The sequence below is a fragment of the Carcharodon carcharias genome, chromosome 1, assembly GCF_017639515.1.
Source record: "Carcharodon carcharias isolate sCarCar2 chromosome 1, sCarCar2.pri, whole genome shotgun sequence".
In the NCBI taxonomy this organism is placed as follows: domain Eukaryota; kingdom Metazoa; phylum Chordata; class Chondrichthyes; order Lamniformes; family Lamnidae; genus Carcharodon; species Carcharodon carcharias.
The window spans coordinates 217,371,344-217,388,599 of NC_054467.1; the positions used below are offsets into that span (position 1 = coordinate 217,371,344).

At 39.1% G+C, this 17,256-nt stretch overlaps 1 protein-coding gene across 7 annotated transcripts in view; it reads left to right on the forward strand.

The window, feature by feature from the left end:
• LOC121277127 (transcription factor 4-like) overlaps positions 1 to 17,256 on the forward strand; it is a 597,003-nt gene that overhangs the window by 133,822 nt on the left and 445,925 nt on the right. For all 7 annotated transcript variants that reach the window (XM_041186200.1, XM_041186184.1, XM_041186219.1 and 4 more), the window contains 2 exons: positions 3,605 to 3,666; positions 9,692 to 9,791. In XM_041186200.1, the coding sequence (XP_041042134.1) occupies positions 3,605 to 3,666; positions 9,692 to 9,791 (162 nt within the window). The remainder of the gene's footprint in view (positions 1 to 3,604; positions 3,667 to 9,691; positions 9,792 to 17,256) is intronic.

A 17,256-nucleotide genomic window follows, 5' to 3' on the forward strand; every position in this document is an offset into this window, starting at 1 on the left:
GTGTCTTTAGCGCTGCGACTGAGCAGTGTGTTCACGACTGTTTCTTGAAGTAATTTTATGGCTCATTGGAGCCTCTTTTATTCACTTCCACTAGTTAGGTAATAGAAATTGGTAAATATTTCATAATTCAGGACTTCTAATCATATAAAAAGCATATCAAAGGCATGAATCAATGGACTGAATGACCTCTTTCTGTGCTGTTATGACTCAGACGTATGATGGATTACTTTGAAGTGTTGATATTTAGACAAAAATAGAAGCTATCTGTGTTCAGCATTTACCGTAAAACAGCATCAAGATAAATGAACTTATTCATGATGTTAGTTGAGAAAACAAAGTTGGCTACAACAACAGAGGAACATTCTGCCCTTTTCAAATAACTTCGCTATGCACCACCAGAACAGGCAGATCAAACTTTGGTTTAACAACCAAATCAAATCATCTCTTGATAATGCACCACGCCCCCCCTGTACTGTACTGCAGTGCAATGTCAACTTAGATGATGATCTCAAGCTCCTGGCATTAGATTCAAACCCATGATTCTGTGGTAGCTGAACTGAGCTTACACATGCTTAGGGCTCATATGTAAGAATGAACAACGTACATTAATATAGCACAATGCATGTTCTTAGAATGCCCAAAAGTGCCTTCAGTCAATGAACTACTTTTGAAGTGCTTTCACAGTTTTATTATAGGATGTTATTGTTGCAGCCAATTTAAGTATGACAAAGTCTAATAATCAGCAATGAAATAAATGACCAGTTAATCTGTTTCAGTTGGCATTGGCTATGGGATGAATTGTGGCTAGGACACCATGAGAAGCCCACAGCTTTTTTGAAGTGCTTTGAGTATCTAAAGACACTCAACATAGAGTCAGCTGTAGGCGAATCAAGCAGCAGTTTATCGAATACAAGTATGCATACAGGGGAATGTATACTCAGAGTGCTTTAAGAAGCTATTCAAAGATGTACAATTTTTGCCATGTATTTATACCATCTCTGTAATACTTCACCACAACTCTCAATTCTTCTTCTATGCCTAGTTTGGTATGTCTGCGATTACAGGTGAGTTTACAAAATAGTCACAGAATGACCTGACCCTTAACACAAATGATGCCCACAGTTTATTGAATCATGTACTTTGCCTTATCCATTCTGATAATTTACTACATTGTTCAGTCATCTGCATATCTTAGCTTGGTCCTGAAGGTCACATTCCATACCTGATGATGGCCTGACCCATAGTTCAGTCATCAACTTCCTGGCCTGACCCAAAGGTCACATTCCTTTCTACATCCACTCTAGTATTTTTTTACTGCAAATACTTTAAAATCTTAAACCAGCGTTTGGTCAATCCTGAGTAATCCCTTGGCACATCACTTCAATAGAGTACCATGGGATCTTCATTGTCTACTTTGAACAGACAAACAGCACCTTATTTTTAAAATCCTATCCAGAATATGGTGCCACATATTGCAGTATACATTGAAGTGCCAATGTAGATTATGTTCTCAAATGCTGGAGTGGCACTTGAACCTACCACTTTTTGACTCAAGCGAGAATGCCAGTACTGAGTTAATCTGACACTGTATGGTACAGCTTTACCCCAAAAATTAATCTAACTTTTCCTCTGCAATAGTCCGCATAATAAATTGAATAATTGAAAGATGACTGAGAAGGAATGACTGCAGTGTTTCTGTGAAATGATGTAGATGTTGCAATATTTTGGCAGGAGTCGCTTTACAAAGAATGCCTCTTCACTTGCCACATCATCCCATTACCATTTTTAATTTTCCATTTTTCTCTCCAGATCCAAAGGTTATTAACTCAGAATCATGTAGCACAGAAAAAGGTTATTCCACCTATCATGCCTCTGCTACCTCGATGAAAGAGCTATCCAGTTAGTCTCATTCCCCTGCTCTTTTTCCCATTGCCTTGCAAACCTTTCCTTTTCAAGTATATATCCAGCTCATGATGGAGTATGGTTCTGTAGATGCTGACAGCTCTCCATACCTTGTACGCATGTCTGCAATGAGTATCAATTACAGATCACATTACAGCTTAATCTGATCCTGTCCTTACCCAATATCCATACAGATACTCCCTAGAAGGCAATATTGGAATTCTTTGCTATCTACTCTGAATCATGAGATTGTAAATTTAGGAGCTGCTGTGGACATCACTACATAGCCTAGACTGGCACTTCAATATCATGCTGAAGAGGGCTGCATTGCCAGTGTGCCATCTTTTGGATGAGATGTTAAAGCTGATTAGATGAATGCAGATATTCCCATGGCACTATTGAAAGAATAGGGGACAAAATTTTGCATTCTCCTGCTGGCAGACTTGCAGGTGAGGTGCCAGTAAAATTTCCTGGGTATTCTGCCTTCCTGCCAGCCCCGGTCTGCCTCCAATTTAACAAGGGGTGGGCAAGGCCTAGGGCAGCCCACCCATTCCTCAATTAAGGCCCTTAAGTGGCAAATTATTAGCTACTCAGGAAATACTCAGCAGGTTGGACAAGCTCTGTGGAGAGAACAGAAGAATTGTACCTTGAAAGTTAATCCTTTGGTTGTAAGGTGCTCTGTGATACCTTGTGGGCAACAATATGCTTTACAAATGGAAGCTTTTTCTTGCTTCATGCTAGATTTCTGTTTTATTATTGCTGACTAGGGGGAAAAAAGTGCAGCAATTATTTGGTGATAATTTGAGGGATTTTTCTCCTTTTAACCCCTTCCCCTTCCTTCCTCCCTGCAATTTCAGTTCCACAATGCCATACCCAAGTGATGTGTCCATGTTTGAGTTCAATATATGTCAATGGGTTGGACTGTACTCTGTGTAATTTGTTTGACTGTACTCTGAATCTACATGCCTGTTCTTTTGTTGTCAGCTTTCTTTGTCAATGTTTCTCCTCTCTCATCCCCTCTTGATTTGTTTTGCTTTATGGTTTCATGGCTGTAAGTGGCTCTGGTAGCTTGGCCAAGTGGTCATTTATTCCTGTTTGAACTTTTACATGATTGGCAGGTTATTCAGCCATATTGCAGCTGAGATTGAATCTGTTCTCACTTATACTTCACATGTACTTTCAACAGAGGCCATTTGATGCCTGGATTTCTGGCAGACTTTCCTCGCTGCAGGCCTGGGCCACTAGGCAAACTTCAGTGCCCCTCACCTGATCCCAGGTGTCTAACTGTGGATCAAACTGGGATTCATGTGATTTGTATGGCTTAGCTGCTCATTTTCAGCAGCATCCCTCCTTGGTTGCATTTAGTTTGAAAAAATCTGAGTATGGAACAAAATGTTTTGCCAACAAAAAGATCATTTTAAAATGCAGTAATTTCATTTTGATTAATTTCCATTTAAAAAAAAAATATATATATGAAGATATGCCTCAAGGAGAGTGTGGCTGGTTTGAAGAATGAAGCAGAATTCTAAAATAATCGTTGGCCTAACAGATTTTCAGAAACCCATCTTTTCTATTCACAAATGCCTGAAATATAAGATGGAACATTCATGAATGGTTATGGAAAGAAAGCTTTTGGGGCATCTCTACGTTCATCACAACCCAGGAAGCTGACGGGGTCATTTCTTTTCTTCCTTGTGTTTAGATCTGGAAGACAGAACAAACTCTGGATCCTGGGGAGCCGGGGATCAACCTAGTCCATCCAGGGTAAGACACAGTAGACTAGATATTACAGGACTAAACTTCAATTTGTATGCTACTTACTGCTATTGAGAAATTAATTTTATTTAGAGGAATTTTTTTGGAGGGCAAAGTTAAAGCTCAGACATCTATAAGTCCAGATTTGTAAGTACAATATTGCAAATCTGTTGTGAGTATTGTTCAGAATTTAGTGTTTTTGTTTTAGCATAACATTGTTGTCCCTAAATGTGTATTGCATATTCCTACCTAAAAACTACAGGGAAAATTTTATATAATGCAGATAGTGCCTTTCTATGTGAGCTTAATTGGAAACCTCAAATTTCTCTTATCATTCTGCTAGTGTTGCAACTCAGAATGCTTTCCTGAAATTCAAATTGGAAGGGCAACAGTGTTAATAATTGCTGGGTGCTTTTACTGGCTCAAGGGACATAGCTTCCTCGAACACATGGTCACCATAATTTACTCAATATCCTCGTGACAACACTAGATTACAATAACAACCTGCATTTATATAGCAACTTTAACGTAAGAAAATGGCCCAAAGGGACCAAGAGCAGATCCTTGGGGGACTTCAGAGGTAACAGAATGAAGATGTGGCTACAATCTGATATGTCAGACTGGACCATGTGATGGCAGTCTCATTGAGCTGAACAACAGAGGAGAGGCATTGGAAGAAGATAGTGTGGTCAATAGTGTCAAAAGCTTATAGAAAATATGTTGGAGGCCAAGTCACTGAATGTATTTAAGAAGGAACTAGATAGGTTTCTGGGTTCTAAAGGCGTCAAGGGGTCTGGTGAGAGCGCAGGAGTATGGTGTTGAGATAGAGGATCTGCTGTGATCATATCGAATGGCAGAGCAGACTTGAAGGGCAGAGTGACCTATTCCTGTTTTCTATGTTTCTAGAAGGATGAGGAGGGATAATGTACCAAAGTCAGAGTCACATAAGATGCCTTCGTGACTTTAATTAGGGCCATATCAGTGCTATGATGGGTTGAAACCTGATTGGAGTGATTTTAAATGTGCAGTGCAAGAAGGATAGGTGTGAATTTTGTTGGAGGAATCATGCTCAAAGACTTAAAAGTAGAAAAGGAGATTGGCAATCGAGTTTAGGACGAGTCATTTCGGGAAGGGTTGACGATAACGGCTTTGAAAGAGGAGACAGAACATGAGGGCTACAAATAGCAAGTCCAATAAACTAGATCCTAGTTTAGCAAGGGCCCTGGATTAAGTCAGGCTACCTCTTACTACCAAAGGTCTGTGTTGTAAAAACAGCTGAAAAATGCAGCTAAAAATTATTAAACTAAAATCTGAGAGCACAGGGCAGATTTCACCAATGTTGTCATGTTTTCAAAAGCAAAATATTGCAGATGCTGGAAATTTGAAATAACAACAGAAAGTGATGGGAGTACCTAGCTGGTCAGGCAGCATCTGCGGAGAGAAACAGAATTAACGTGTCAGGTTGACTACCTTTCATCAGAACAAGAATAGGTTAGACTGGTAATCGACCTGAAGTGTTAACTCTGTTTCTCTGCAGAGATGCTGCCTGACCTGCTAATCATTTTTCATGTTGAAATGATCACGTGTGTGACCTGGGCATAGCTGCAGACATCCAGAGACACTTTAACTTGGTGACAATTTTTTAAAAAAAGTTTCTGACGGTTACTGGGGAAATACATCACCTGAAATGTTTGTGCTGGAGTGCCAAAGGGCAGCTTTAGAGCCTTCACACACCCTCTTGTGCATGCTTTAACAATCTCCTAAATATAGAATGTGACATCAAAGAAACAGACCATTCATCCATCAAGTCTGCACCAATATTTTTCTCCACAGGAGACAATTTGCCTAATTTTGCTTTTTTAACTGCTGTCATTTATTATTCCTCTGTTTCAAACAAATTGCATAAATTATTTTAAATCACAATATATGGCAGGGAATTCCACATTTTAACTGCCATCTGTACAAAAAATTCTAATCCTCCCTTGGTCCTTTTTATCATAAATTTATGTCCTCTTGTCACTGTCTCACTGATCAGTGCAAGCAATGTATTGCTAACTATCTTATCCTAAGTTCATAATCTTGTACACCACTACCAGTTCACTTCATTTGTTCAAGTCTAATGGAGAATATCCTTATTAAATTTACTCTTTACAATTCTAACCTATCATCCCTAATGTCCTGCTTGACTCTACCTTTCAGGGATAATAGGTTACAATTATGAAGAAAAAATTTAAAAAGGATTATTTTTCATTGGACCAAAGTAGATCTTTCCATTAAAGAATTTTTCTCTTTTCTTATTATTTCAGTTTTCTACACTGATAACTCAGCTTCTATTAACCTTGTCTTAACCTTTCATAATTGTAAGCACTTCCGTCAAATTGCTCCACAATCTGCATTGTTCTGACAAAAAAAACACAATTTATGAAGCCCTCCTTTGTATTTCCTCATGCTAAGACAGCGTCATAGTGAAGTTGCATTGTACCCTCTCCAGAGACATACATGGGCTCCTGATGTGCCATGCCATTCTGATTCTATGACTCTGCATCCTTCCCTATAGTGTGGAACCCAGTATTGCACATGGTAATCTACTGAGGTCTTTAATAGGTACATTAATAACTTTTGGGTGGGTAAATGGAGGAGTTGTACATGTTAGTCATGTTCTAAATTGAATAGCAGAATAAGCTCGAGGGCAAATATTCTCTAACATCTGGAACTGTTGATCTGGACTGTAAAAGATCGCGTGAGCTCCCCAAACTATTGAATCCCCTATTACTACTACATTTCCAGCTGTGTTGCTAATCCCTTCAATCCCCTTTTGAGTCATCTATTGTTTGTTGTTGCCATTGATATTTATTTATGACCCTGCTCAGAGTTCTCATTTTCCCCACAGGAAACTAGAGTTTCAAATCAGTTGAGTGCCTAAGTTGCTCCTTTACCTAAACTTTCCTTCCTTTTCCTACATCTTAGTCAGTCACCCATCTTTCTTCCTCTACTGATTGCTCCCTCATTAATGTGTTTGCCCTCTGCAAACCTTGGTCTGAAAACTGTTCTCCCTTCCTGATGTGCCATATTGTTTCCATCTCCTTGAGTTCTAAGATTGAGTTTCAGCAATATGAGTAGGTGACATTTCCCACAGATATGTTTACGTAAATCAACACCTGTTATGCAAAGCTCCCACATCTTGTAGAAATCAAAATTGGCCTTTCGAAGTCCTGAAGTAAGGAAAAGAGAATTGATTGGTGTTCGCATTCCAGATTGCTACTTGATGACCACTATGGGGCAAGCATTGGTTAACGATAGGATTGCACTTGCTTGTAGATCCTGGTATTGAAACACAAAGATATTCACTGTCATGATTCATGAATAATGATATATGTTGAAAATTTTGGAGAACTAATAGCACTTATGGAAGCATATTATAGCAAAGAGCTGATTTTTTTCTTTAATAGAGGAGGGATGAGGAGAAAAGTTAGCAGTGAAAGATTGCTGATCAAGGAAAGTAATCTGTGTGTACATAGTTATTTGAAGGATGTAAGTCAGAACTTTTACATCTAGATGTAAACTACTTGCTATCTCCTGATGATACATACAGACCAACAAGCAGAAAGTGCCATTAGTGGACTGGCAACTATTTTCTTTGTTGATTTTGCTACGGCCTTCATTAGAGGGGCACTGAAAAACCCCTCTTCAGGTATCTTGGCACCTCAAGAGTGCTGTAACATTAATTATAGTATAGCATTGATGTAAGATACTTGAGTCCAGAACCTTTTATATATCTGATTTGAATATATCCACTGTTGCAACACTGCTCCTCTTGTGGGGAACAGTGATTTTGATGAGCCTGGAGCATGGCTATACATATGAACATACTAATTAGGAGGAAGAGTAGGCCATATGGCCTCTCAAGCCTGCTCTGCTATTCAATAAGGTAATGGCTGATCTGATTGTGGCCTCAGTGCCACTATTCTGCCCACCCTGGTACCCTTTGATCATCTTGTTAGTCAAGAATTTATCTACTTCTGCCTTAAAAATATTTAATGACCCTGCTGCCATCACATTCTGGAGAAGAGAGTTCCACAGACTTACGATGCTCTGAGAGAAAAAAATGCCTCTAGTTCTTAATGTGTCAGGTTGATGACCTTTCCCTCCCACAAGGGAAAGCATCCCTTCAGCATCCACCCTGCCAAGTCCCCTTTGGGTCGTGTATGTTTCAATAAGATCACCTCTCATTCTTCTAAACTCCAATGGATCTAGATCCAACCTGTCCTCAATAGACAACCTCCTCATCCCAGACATCAGTCGATTGAAGCTTCTCCGAACAGCTAATGCAATTATGTCCTTACTTAAGTAAGAGACCAAAACTGTACATAGTACTCCAGATGTCGACTCACTAATGCCCTATACAAATGTAGCAAAATATCTCTACTTTTATATTCCATTCCCCTTGCATTAAATAACATTCCATTTGCCTTTCTGATCGCTTGCTGTACCTGCATACTAGCTTTTTGTGATTCATTTACCTACTGAGGGATCTCTGAGTTCTGCAATCTCTCCCTCCACTTAGATAATATGCTGCTTTTCTATTCTACCTGCCAAAAAGGACAAGTTCACAATTTCACACATTGTACTCCATCTGCCAAACTTTTGCCCACTCACTTCATCTAAGTATATCCCTTTGCAGACCTGTTATGTCTTCTGATGGGATCTTTCCAGAATCTAGTGAAGTGTGGAAAATCAAAACCAATGCATCTACTATCTCAGCAGCCACTTCTTTAAGTCTCATCAGGACCTGGGGACTTTATCTCAATACCTTTTCCCTGGTGATTGTAATTGTTTTAAGTCTCACCTTTTGATTCACAGTTATTTCTGGGATGTTATCTGCATCCTCTATAGTGAAGACAGATGCAAAATATCTGTTCAATTCGCATTCTATTATTAATTCCCCCAGTTCACTCTCTAGAGAATGAATGCTCACTTTACTTACTCTTTTCCTTTTTAAATACCTGTGGAAACTTTTACTATCTGTTTTTATGTTTCTAGCTAGCTTTCTCTTGTAATCCACTTTCTCCCACCTCATTATTGTTTTAGTTATTATATTCTGTCCAATCTTCTGACCTGCCACTGCACAGAAATATCTCCTTAAATGTTTTCCATTGCATCACTACTGACCTAACCCTTAACCTAATTGCCAGTTCATTATAGCCAGCTCTGTTTTCATATCCTCATAAATGTCCTCCTTTAAGTTTAAAACACTCTTCTCTGACCCACTCTTCTCTCTCGCAAACTGAGTGCGAAATTCAATAATGTTATGATCACTGCTACCTAGGGGCTCCTTTACTGTGAGGTAATTAATTAATCTTGCCTCGTTGCACATTACCAGATCTAGTATAGCCTGCTCTCTGGTTGGCTGTAGAATGTGCTGATCTAAGAAACCATCCTGAAAACACTATGAACTCATATTTCAGGCTACCCTTGCCAATCTGATTCATCCAATTTATATATAGATTAAAATCACCCATGATCATCATCATACCTTTGTCACAAGCAAGAAGCTGTATATCTTGTCCTATAGTGTGGTTACTATTAGGAGGCCTATAAACTACTTCCACAAGTGACTTCCCACTTTTACTGTTTCTTACCCCTACCCTACCTGATTCTACATCTTGGTCTTTAGAACTAAAGTCATCCCCCTCCTAATGTCTAATGTCATCATTACTTAACAGAGTTAACCCTTCATCTTTTCTTAGCTTTCTGTCCTTCCAAAATGTCATATATCTTTGAATATTCTGGTTCCAGACATTGCTATCTTGCAGCGTGTCTCTGTAATGACTATTAGGTCATAAATATTTATTTCTGTTTGGCTGAATATGTCTATGCATTTACATCAGCGTTTACAAATGTAGTAATATATGTGGGTGTTGACTGCCATTTTTACTTAGATTTTTTAAAAAAATAATGTTTACATATAATGTGCACTTGCTTGGCAGTTGCTTAGATGTTGAATCATGTTTTTATTTATTTTAATGTCTTGTAGAACTACAGTGATGGAGTGCACTATGAGCAAGTGACCAACAGGGATCTTGGATCACATGACAACCTTTCCTCTTCTTCATTCATGAATTCTCGACTCGTAGGTGTGTACTACACTGATGTGCTTGTGTTTGTTCCAAAAGCATAACTTTACAAATGTGAAGTGAGAGTTGTGGTTATTTTTCTACCTTCACTGTCTACCTACAGATCTACATTAAAGACTGCCTTTTTTCTTGAAGGTTACTGATCCAGCTCAGATAAAGATTAATAATTAGTTGCTTGATGTGCACTGCACTTCCTTTCAAGATTCAGAGCTTGATCCTAAAGAGCTTTAAGAGGAGAAGCTAGTCTAGATGAAATCAGTGGGTGGGAGAAAGGGAAGAAGGCTGAAGAGCGATTAGAAGGATGTAACGTTTCTTCATCCCATATGATCTTTCTGATATAGATTATGTCCGTCTCTTCACTGCCACTACCTTCCTCCCCACTTCAAAGTTACCCTTGTGTCTCTCCACAACTCATTGTAAATGACTGCACCTCTTGATACAAACAGGCTGAACACGCTTCTGAATTGTTCTTGATTGCTTACTGACACATTGGAGAAGTTGAAGTATCTTCAGAATTAATAACACGGGCAAAAAACTTTACTAAATGAGTATAAAGCCTTTTGTTTAGTATAATTGTTATATACTGAGCTACGATGTTATTCATTTTTTAAATAAATTCATAATTTGTGGTGTGCATTTCACCACAACTTGGGCTTTTCCCCTTCTACATCAGAGGACAAATATAGCAACAGATTGTTCGCAACTCATGTCTCTTTGCTATGCTCTGTTCATAATGCATATAGGATTTTCATTGAAATTTGAAGTATAATTTAAATCTGTACTATCAATGCTCCTGTCTGTTGATGATGCCCATGTGTTGGATGTGAGAAGCATGAAATTTGATAAAACACTTTTTTTTGTTTGCAAAACATGCATGAAAATGCAAGACAAATAGTTCATATAAATAAACTCAGTTACATGTACTATCAATTGAGCAATGATTCGCTTGGGGCCAGGGAATAAAACTTCATGGAATTAGATGAGCTTAAGATACTGGGTGGTTTAAACTTGACACTTCCCATTGCCTTGCTGTGGCATGTATTTTTTTCTGCAGCTGATTTCTGGCAATTTACAGGTACCAGGTCTGTCAACTCGCTCTAGAGGGCATAAAGTATGTTTGAACCTGTGATGAATGTGGATCGCAGCCAAACCCAGTAATGTCCTCACCTGGGTTGCTTGATAGCAATCAGTGTAAAGAATGCAGACCAGTTATTTATTTTCACTTCTTGAACTCTGGAGGCCAAGGTGCTCCGAATTACTACAGACTGGTGACTCAATCTGGGATTGTCAGACTCTGTAAAGTTCAGCTAGTCACTGGATAACCATAATGAGCCATTATGAGGGAGCCGCCTCCTTAGTAAACATTAATTCTCGTGGTAAATTAGGTTTTTAACTTTGTGCTAACTATACACCTGAAAGTAATTCCTATCCAAATAAAGTATTTTTACTTTGAAATGCAGCTGGAGGTTAGGGGGCAGGGGGAAAGTGGAGAGAGTCTATTTTAACATTTGCTTTTGATGTTTTCTTTTTGGTGATATTTCTCTTTTTTTTTTGAATGCGTTATTAGTTGTTAGCCTCACCTACATGGACTAGGGAGATCATTCCTTGCGTCTGTGTTAACATCCAAATAGGACCTACATTTCTGTGAGCCATTGGCATTTGGAGGGGCACAACACAAACCAAAATTGCTGTGTAACCACCATTAACAAGTATTGGCTTTAACCTAGCAATTCTTGGCTGATAACCTGCTTTTTAAATGTAGGGAAACATAAAGTGATGCATTTGGATAGGAAGACTGCGGAAAGGCAATACAAAATAAAGGATGCAATTCTAGAATGGGGTAGAGGAGCAGAGGGACCTGGGTATATGTGTGCAAATCGTTGAAGGTGGTGGGCCTTATAAATAGAAACAGAGTATATAATCAAGGAAGCTATGATGAACTTCTATCAAACACTGCTTTGGCCTCAACTGGAATATTGTATCCAATTCTGGGCACTTCAGGAAGGATGTGAAGACATTGGAAAGGGTGCAGAAAAGATTTACAAGAATGGTTCTGGAAATGAGAAACCTCAGTTAGGAGGACATGTTGGTTCTGATAGCATATAATGTAATTTTAATATTGCTGTTTTTAAGAGGCGTGCAGGGCACCCACCAGAAAACAGTGGGATCATGTTTTAAATGTGCAGACTTGGTTCTGGCTACAACATCCTGATTGATATCTTTACCTGAGGCCTCAGTGAGAAAGTTGTCATCTAGTACTTTGGAGTAGTTGTTGTAAGATGATTAGGATCTTCTCTGGCTCTCCCGCCCCCTCCCCCTGAAAAGTGCGTCTGTGCATGTAACATTAAAATATGTATTTGCTAATGTACCTGTAACTAAATGTTTTTTTTTCCACCAATGTTGTTTTGGAAATCAAAAGTCGTATTAAAATCAGTGACATGTGCAGTGTTATGTCTTCATTCTACACAATAATGTTTTCAAATAATTAACTGCTCACATGATGCCTGCTGGGGTACCAAGATGAGGAAGGTAGCAAGTTTCCTTTGCTGTCAATGTTAAGTTAGATGATCTCAGCTGGGTCAGTTGATAATTATGTCTTTGTATCACTGGACAGAAAAAGGAAGGAGGAAATCAGCTGGAATCTCCGCTCCTAGTCACTATTCAGTGTCAATTGTGAGAAGGTTTATGCATGTCAATGACATGATCATGCTTAGCAGAAAAACCTCACTCTTCTTAATTAGAAAGCTTTTATAGCACTTTTGATGACCACTGGACATCTCAAAGTGCTTTCCAACCACTTAAGTATTTTTGAAGTGTCGTGACTGTTGTACTGTAGAAAACACAACAGTTAATTTGTGTATAACCAATTCCCACAAAGCGCAATAACCAAATGATTTTTTTTTTTGTGATGTTGATTGAGGAATAAATATTGGCTGGGGATAACTCCCTGCTCTTTTTCAAAGTAATGCCATTGGGTCTTTTATGCCTACCTGAGAAGCTTGGTTTAACATCTTGGCTGAAAGCCCACACCTCCAACAGTGCAACACTCCCTCATGGCTGACACCTGGAATCATAGAAGCATGATAGCATCCTACAACATAAAAGGGGGCCAGGTCATGTTTGTGCTGGCTCTTTGAAAGGTCTGGCTAATTTAGTTCCAAACCCCTACAAACTAGCTCTCTTCAAATACATGTCCAATTGCCTTTTGAAAGTTCCTATGGAATCTCATTCCACCAACTTTTCAGGTAGTGCATTCCGGACTTCAACAACCCACTGTGCAGAAAAAATTCTACTTGTTTCCACCCTCGTTCTTTGCTGATCATTTTAAAGCTATGACCTCTGGCTACTGACCCACTAGCCAGAGGAATCACGTCTTCCAACTTGCCCTATCAAAACTCCCTCAAAATTTTGAATATCTCTATTAAGTCTCCCAATAACCTTCTCTGCTCTGAGTACTGTCCCAGTTTCTTCAGTTTCTCCACATAACTGAAGTCCCTCCCCCCTGCTGTGAGGAACGTCAGCTTTGTTTTAGCTGATATATGAAGAATGACACTTGTCTAAAATGCTGGAGGGTAGCTCACATTCAAGGAACTGCAATGCACCATAAGGGAGGAATAATTTACAATAAAACCACCTTTTGTATCTGATGTAAGTTTAGTAGTTCAGAAAAGCATAAAACCTTCTGGTTGCAAATACCTAAGAGTTCTATTCTTTATTATTTTTCATCTTGTTTTACTAGGCATGTTCCTAGATGGTTGGTATTCTAAGAGGAATAGGCCATTCAGCCCTTCACACCTGTTCGGCCTTTTAAGTTGATCATGGCTAGTCATCTTAACATTATTTACCAACCCCAGGTTTCATGTCCCTTAATACCTAATAAAACCTGAAATTTTCAATTGACTTGGCCTCAGCAGCTTTTTGGAGAGAGTTCCAGATTTCAACTACCCCTTGTGTGAAGAAATGCTTCCTCACATCACCCCTCACTGGCGTAGCTCTTAACTTTAAAGTTATGTCCCCTTCCTCTGGAATTGAGTAATTAGTTTCTCTAATATACCTTCAAATGTCAGTTTGGTTGTATTTAGCCTCCATGCATCTTATCATCCCTTGGCTAGAAAGGCAACAAGCTATCACAGTTACTTATATTCCATTAGCTTTTCTTTTCCCAACCTCCAAATAGGAAGAGCCTTTGTTCAGAGCCTTCATAATTCCAAAAAAAAATCCTATCGCTGTTCTAATATAAATCATTAAGATGATCATTAGTCATTTCAGGAGGGCTTTAAATCATGTTTTGCTGTTTAATAGATCTTAGAGTTTAAGAAAGAATACTGTGCATTTAGATTTAATACCGTCAAGATTTTTAAATGCAAAAGTCATTCAAAGCTACTTACTAGATTTGGGCAGATGTTTGATAAAGGAATGTACCGTAATATATTTCAACCATTGACTGAGTAATTTTGCTAATTTTATTTTAGAACTCTTGTGTGCATAAATAACCTTTTTACACTGGAAGTTGTCAGCTGATCCCTGAACGTAATGGCCTGGAGTTTCCACTAGGGGCGCAATTGGCAAAATGCTCCTCCCCTCCCCCTCCATTGAAGGGATTTTGAGCCTTTCCTGTCACTGTTGTAGTTGTAAGCACTAGTGTTCTAATTCTCTATTTCCCTTTAAGATGCTCCTTACAGCCTGTCTTTTTAACCAATCTTTTGGCCATCTGCTCTAAAGACCCCTTTTGTACCTTGGGGTCCAATTTTGCCTCAATGCTCATGTTGGTGATATATTAATGGTGAAAGTTTTTATTTTCCTGGTGATCTTGGGAGCAACAACAACTGGGCAGATGGAAGGAATTCAGCTGGGAACTAACCTTTTCCCTCCCTGTAATTTATGTCATTGGTGGGGAAGGGGTGCCCCGGTAGTAGCACTGCTGTGGGTGGAGAATGGAGAGTCCAGGCAAGATAAGTAGGCAGTTGTAGGCTGCAACATGCCATTTTCTCCAAATCCATCCCTGGGATAGTGGAAAGAAATGCACCCCCTGAGCTCAAATTCCATCTTTATATACATTATCAAGAAGGTGGAGTTTTACGAATCTCAGCCAGATAGTCTCGGATTTGGGAAAGTCTAGTCGAGCCCTTCTGTACATAATGATAGGTTCAAGAGATAACATTGAGAGCATCTGTGGGCTGGAATATTGATTTGGGAAATTGGCGTGAATCAAAATTGAAGTGTAGTTTAACTTTGTTAACTATTTGATAACCTAATAACTGTAATAAAAAAAAAGCTTGGATTTTTCATGCCTTTAGAACTACCAAAGAGATTTACAGCCAATTAAATAACTCTGAAGTGTAGTCACTTCTGAAATGTAGGAAATGCACTAGTCAATCCACACACAGCAAGCTCCCATAAACACTAGTGAGATAAATGACCAGATGATTTGCTGTGATGTTGGTTGAAGGATAAATTTTGACCACAAGGAAAACTCCCCTGCTCTTCCTTGATAATTTTGCATTCACCTGAGCAGGCAGATTTGCAGGGACCTCATTCATCTCATTTCATCCAAAATGCACCACCACCTATAGTGCAGTACTCTCACAGTGCTGCACTGTAGTGTCAACTTAATAAGGGGGAAAGGAATAAAGTCTAAATTAGGGTTACTGTGCATGAATGTGTGGAGTGTGCGAAATAAGATTGATGAGGAGTTGCGGGCCCAGATAGCCTTGTGGAAATGTGATGTTATGGTGATAACAGGAACCTTGCTCAAAGAAGGGCCAGGCTAGGTATTAGATATTCCTGGATACAAGTTGTTCAGGATAGATAGGAAACGGGAAGGGCTGCAGTATTGATTAAGGAGAACATTGCAGTGCTGAAGAGTGAGGATGTCCCAGACGGGTCAAGGACAGAATCTATTTGGCCAGAACTACGGAACAAAAAAGGTGCTCGGTGTAGTCTATAGACCACCAATAAAAAAACCATGTAAAGATAAACCCTGCAACTACAGGCCAGTCAGCTTGGCCTAAATAGCCAAGTGGTTATGGTACTGGGTTTGTAACCCCAAGATCAAGAGTTCAAATCTCACAATGGCAAACTATGAAACAATATAACTTCATCTGAAACAGATGGAAACAGGTTTACTCAAAAGAGTATCAAGAGTTCAAATCTCACAAAGGCAAACTATGAAACAATGTAACTTCATCTGAAACAGATGGAAATGGGTTTGTACTCGAAAGAGTTACAGGCCAGTCAGTTTAACATCGGTGGTGGGGAAGCTTCTAGCAATGATAAGTCGGGACAAAATTAATAGATGCAGATGCAAGTTAATTAAGCAAAGTCAGCATGGATTTGTTAAGAAAAAAAACATGTTTAATTTACTTGATTGAGTTTTTGAGGGGGTGACAGGTGAGGTGGATAAAGTTAACGCTATTGATGTGGTGCACATGGATTTCTAAAAGGCATTTGGTACAGTGTTACACAATAGACTTGTGAACAAAGTTATAGCTCATGGAATAAAAGTTAACAGTAGCAACATGGATACCAAATTTGCTGAGTGACAAGAAACGAAACGTTGTGGTTAGTGCTTGTCTTTTGGAATGAAGGAAGTTCCCCAGGGTTGATGTTAGGAGCTATGCTCTTCCTGATACATATTAATGACCTAGAACTTTGTTGTACAGGGCAGAACTTCAAAATTTGCAGATGATACAACAGGAGGAAGTATTGTGAACTGTGAGGAGCATAGTGTAGAACTTCAAAAGCACATAGACAAGTTGATGGAATGGGTGAACAAATAGCAGATGAAATTTAATGCACAAAAGTGTGAAGTAATTCATTTTTGTAATATTTCAATTCTGTAATATAAAGTAAAGGGTACAACTCTAAACGGGGTGCAGGAGCAGAGGGACCTGGGTGTATATGTACATTAGTCATTGAAGGTAGCAGGACAGGTTGCGAGAGCATTTAATAAAGCATAAGGCATCCTAGGCTTTATCGATAGGAGCGTTGAGTGCAAAAGCAAGGAAGTTATGTTAAACCTGTATAAAACACTAGTTTGTCCTCAACTGGAGTACTGCATGCAGTTCTGGGTGCTGCACTTTAGGAAGAATGTGAAGGCATTGGAGAGAATGCAGAAAAGTTTCATGAGAATGGTTCTAGGAATGAGGAACCTCAGTTACGTGGATAGATTGGGGACATTGTGACTTTCCTTTGGAGAAAAGAAGAGCGAGAAGAGACTTGATAAGAGGTTTTCAAAATCATGCGGGGTCTGACAAGGCTTGAGAACCAAAGTGCATAGTTTAAGGTAATTGGCAAACAAAACAAAAGCGACCAGAGGAAAAGCTTTTTCACGCTGCGTGTGGTTAGGATCTGGAATGCACTGCCTGAGAATCGAGGTATTCAGGGGAAACTGGATTATTGCTGGATAAGAAAGAATGTTCAGGGTTACAGAGAGAAGGTAGGGAGTGACACTAGGTGAATTGCT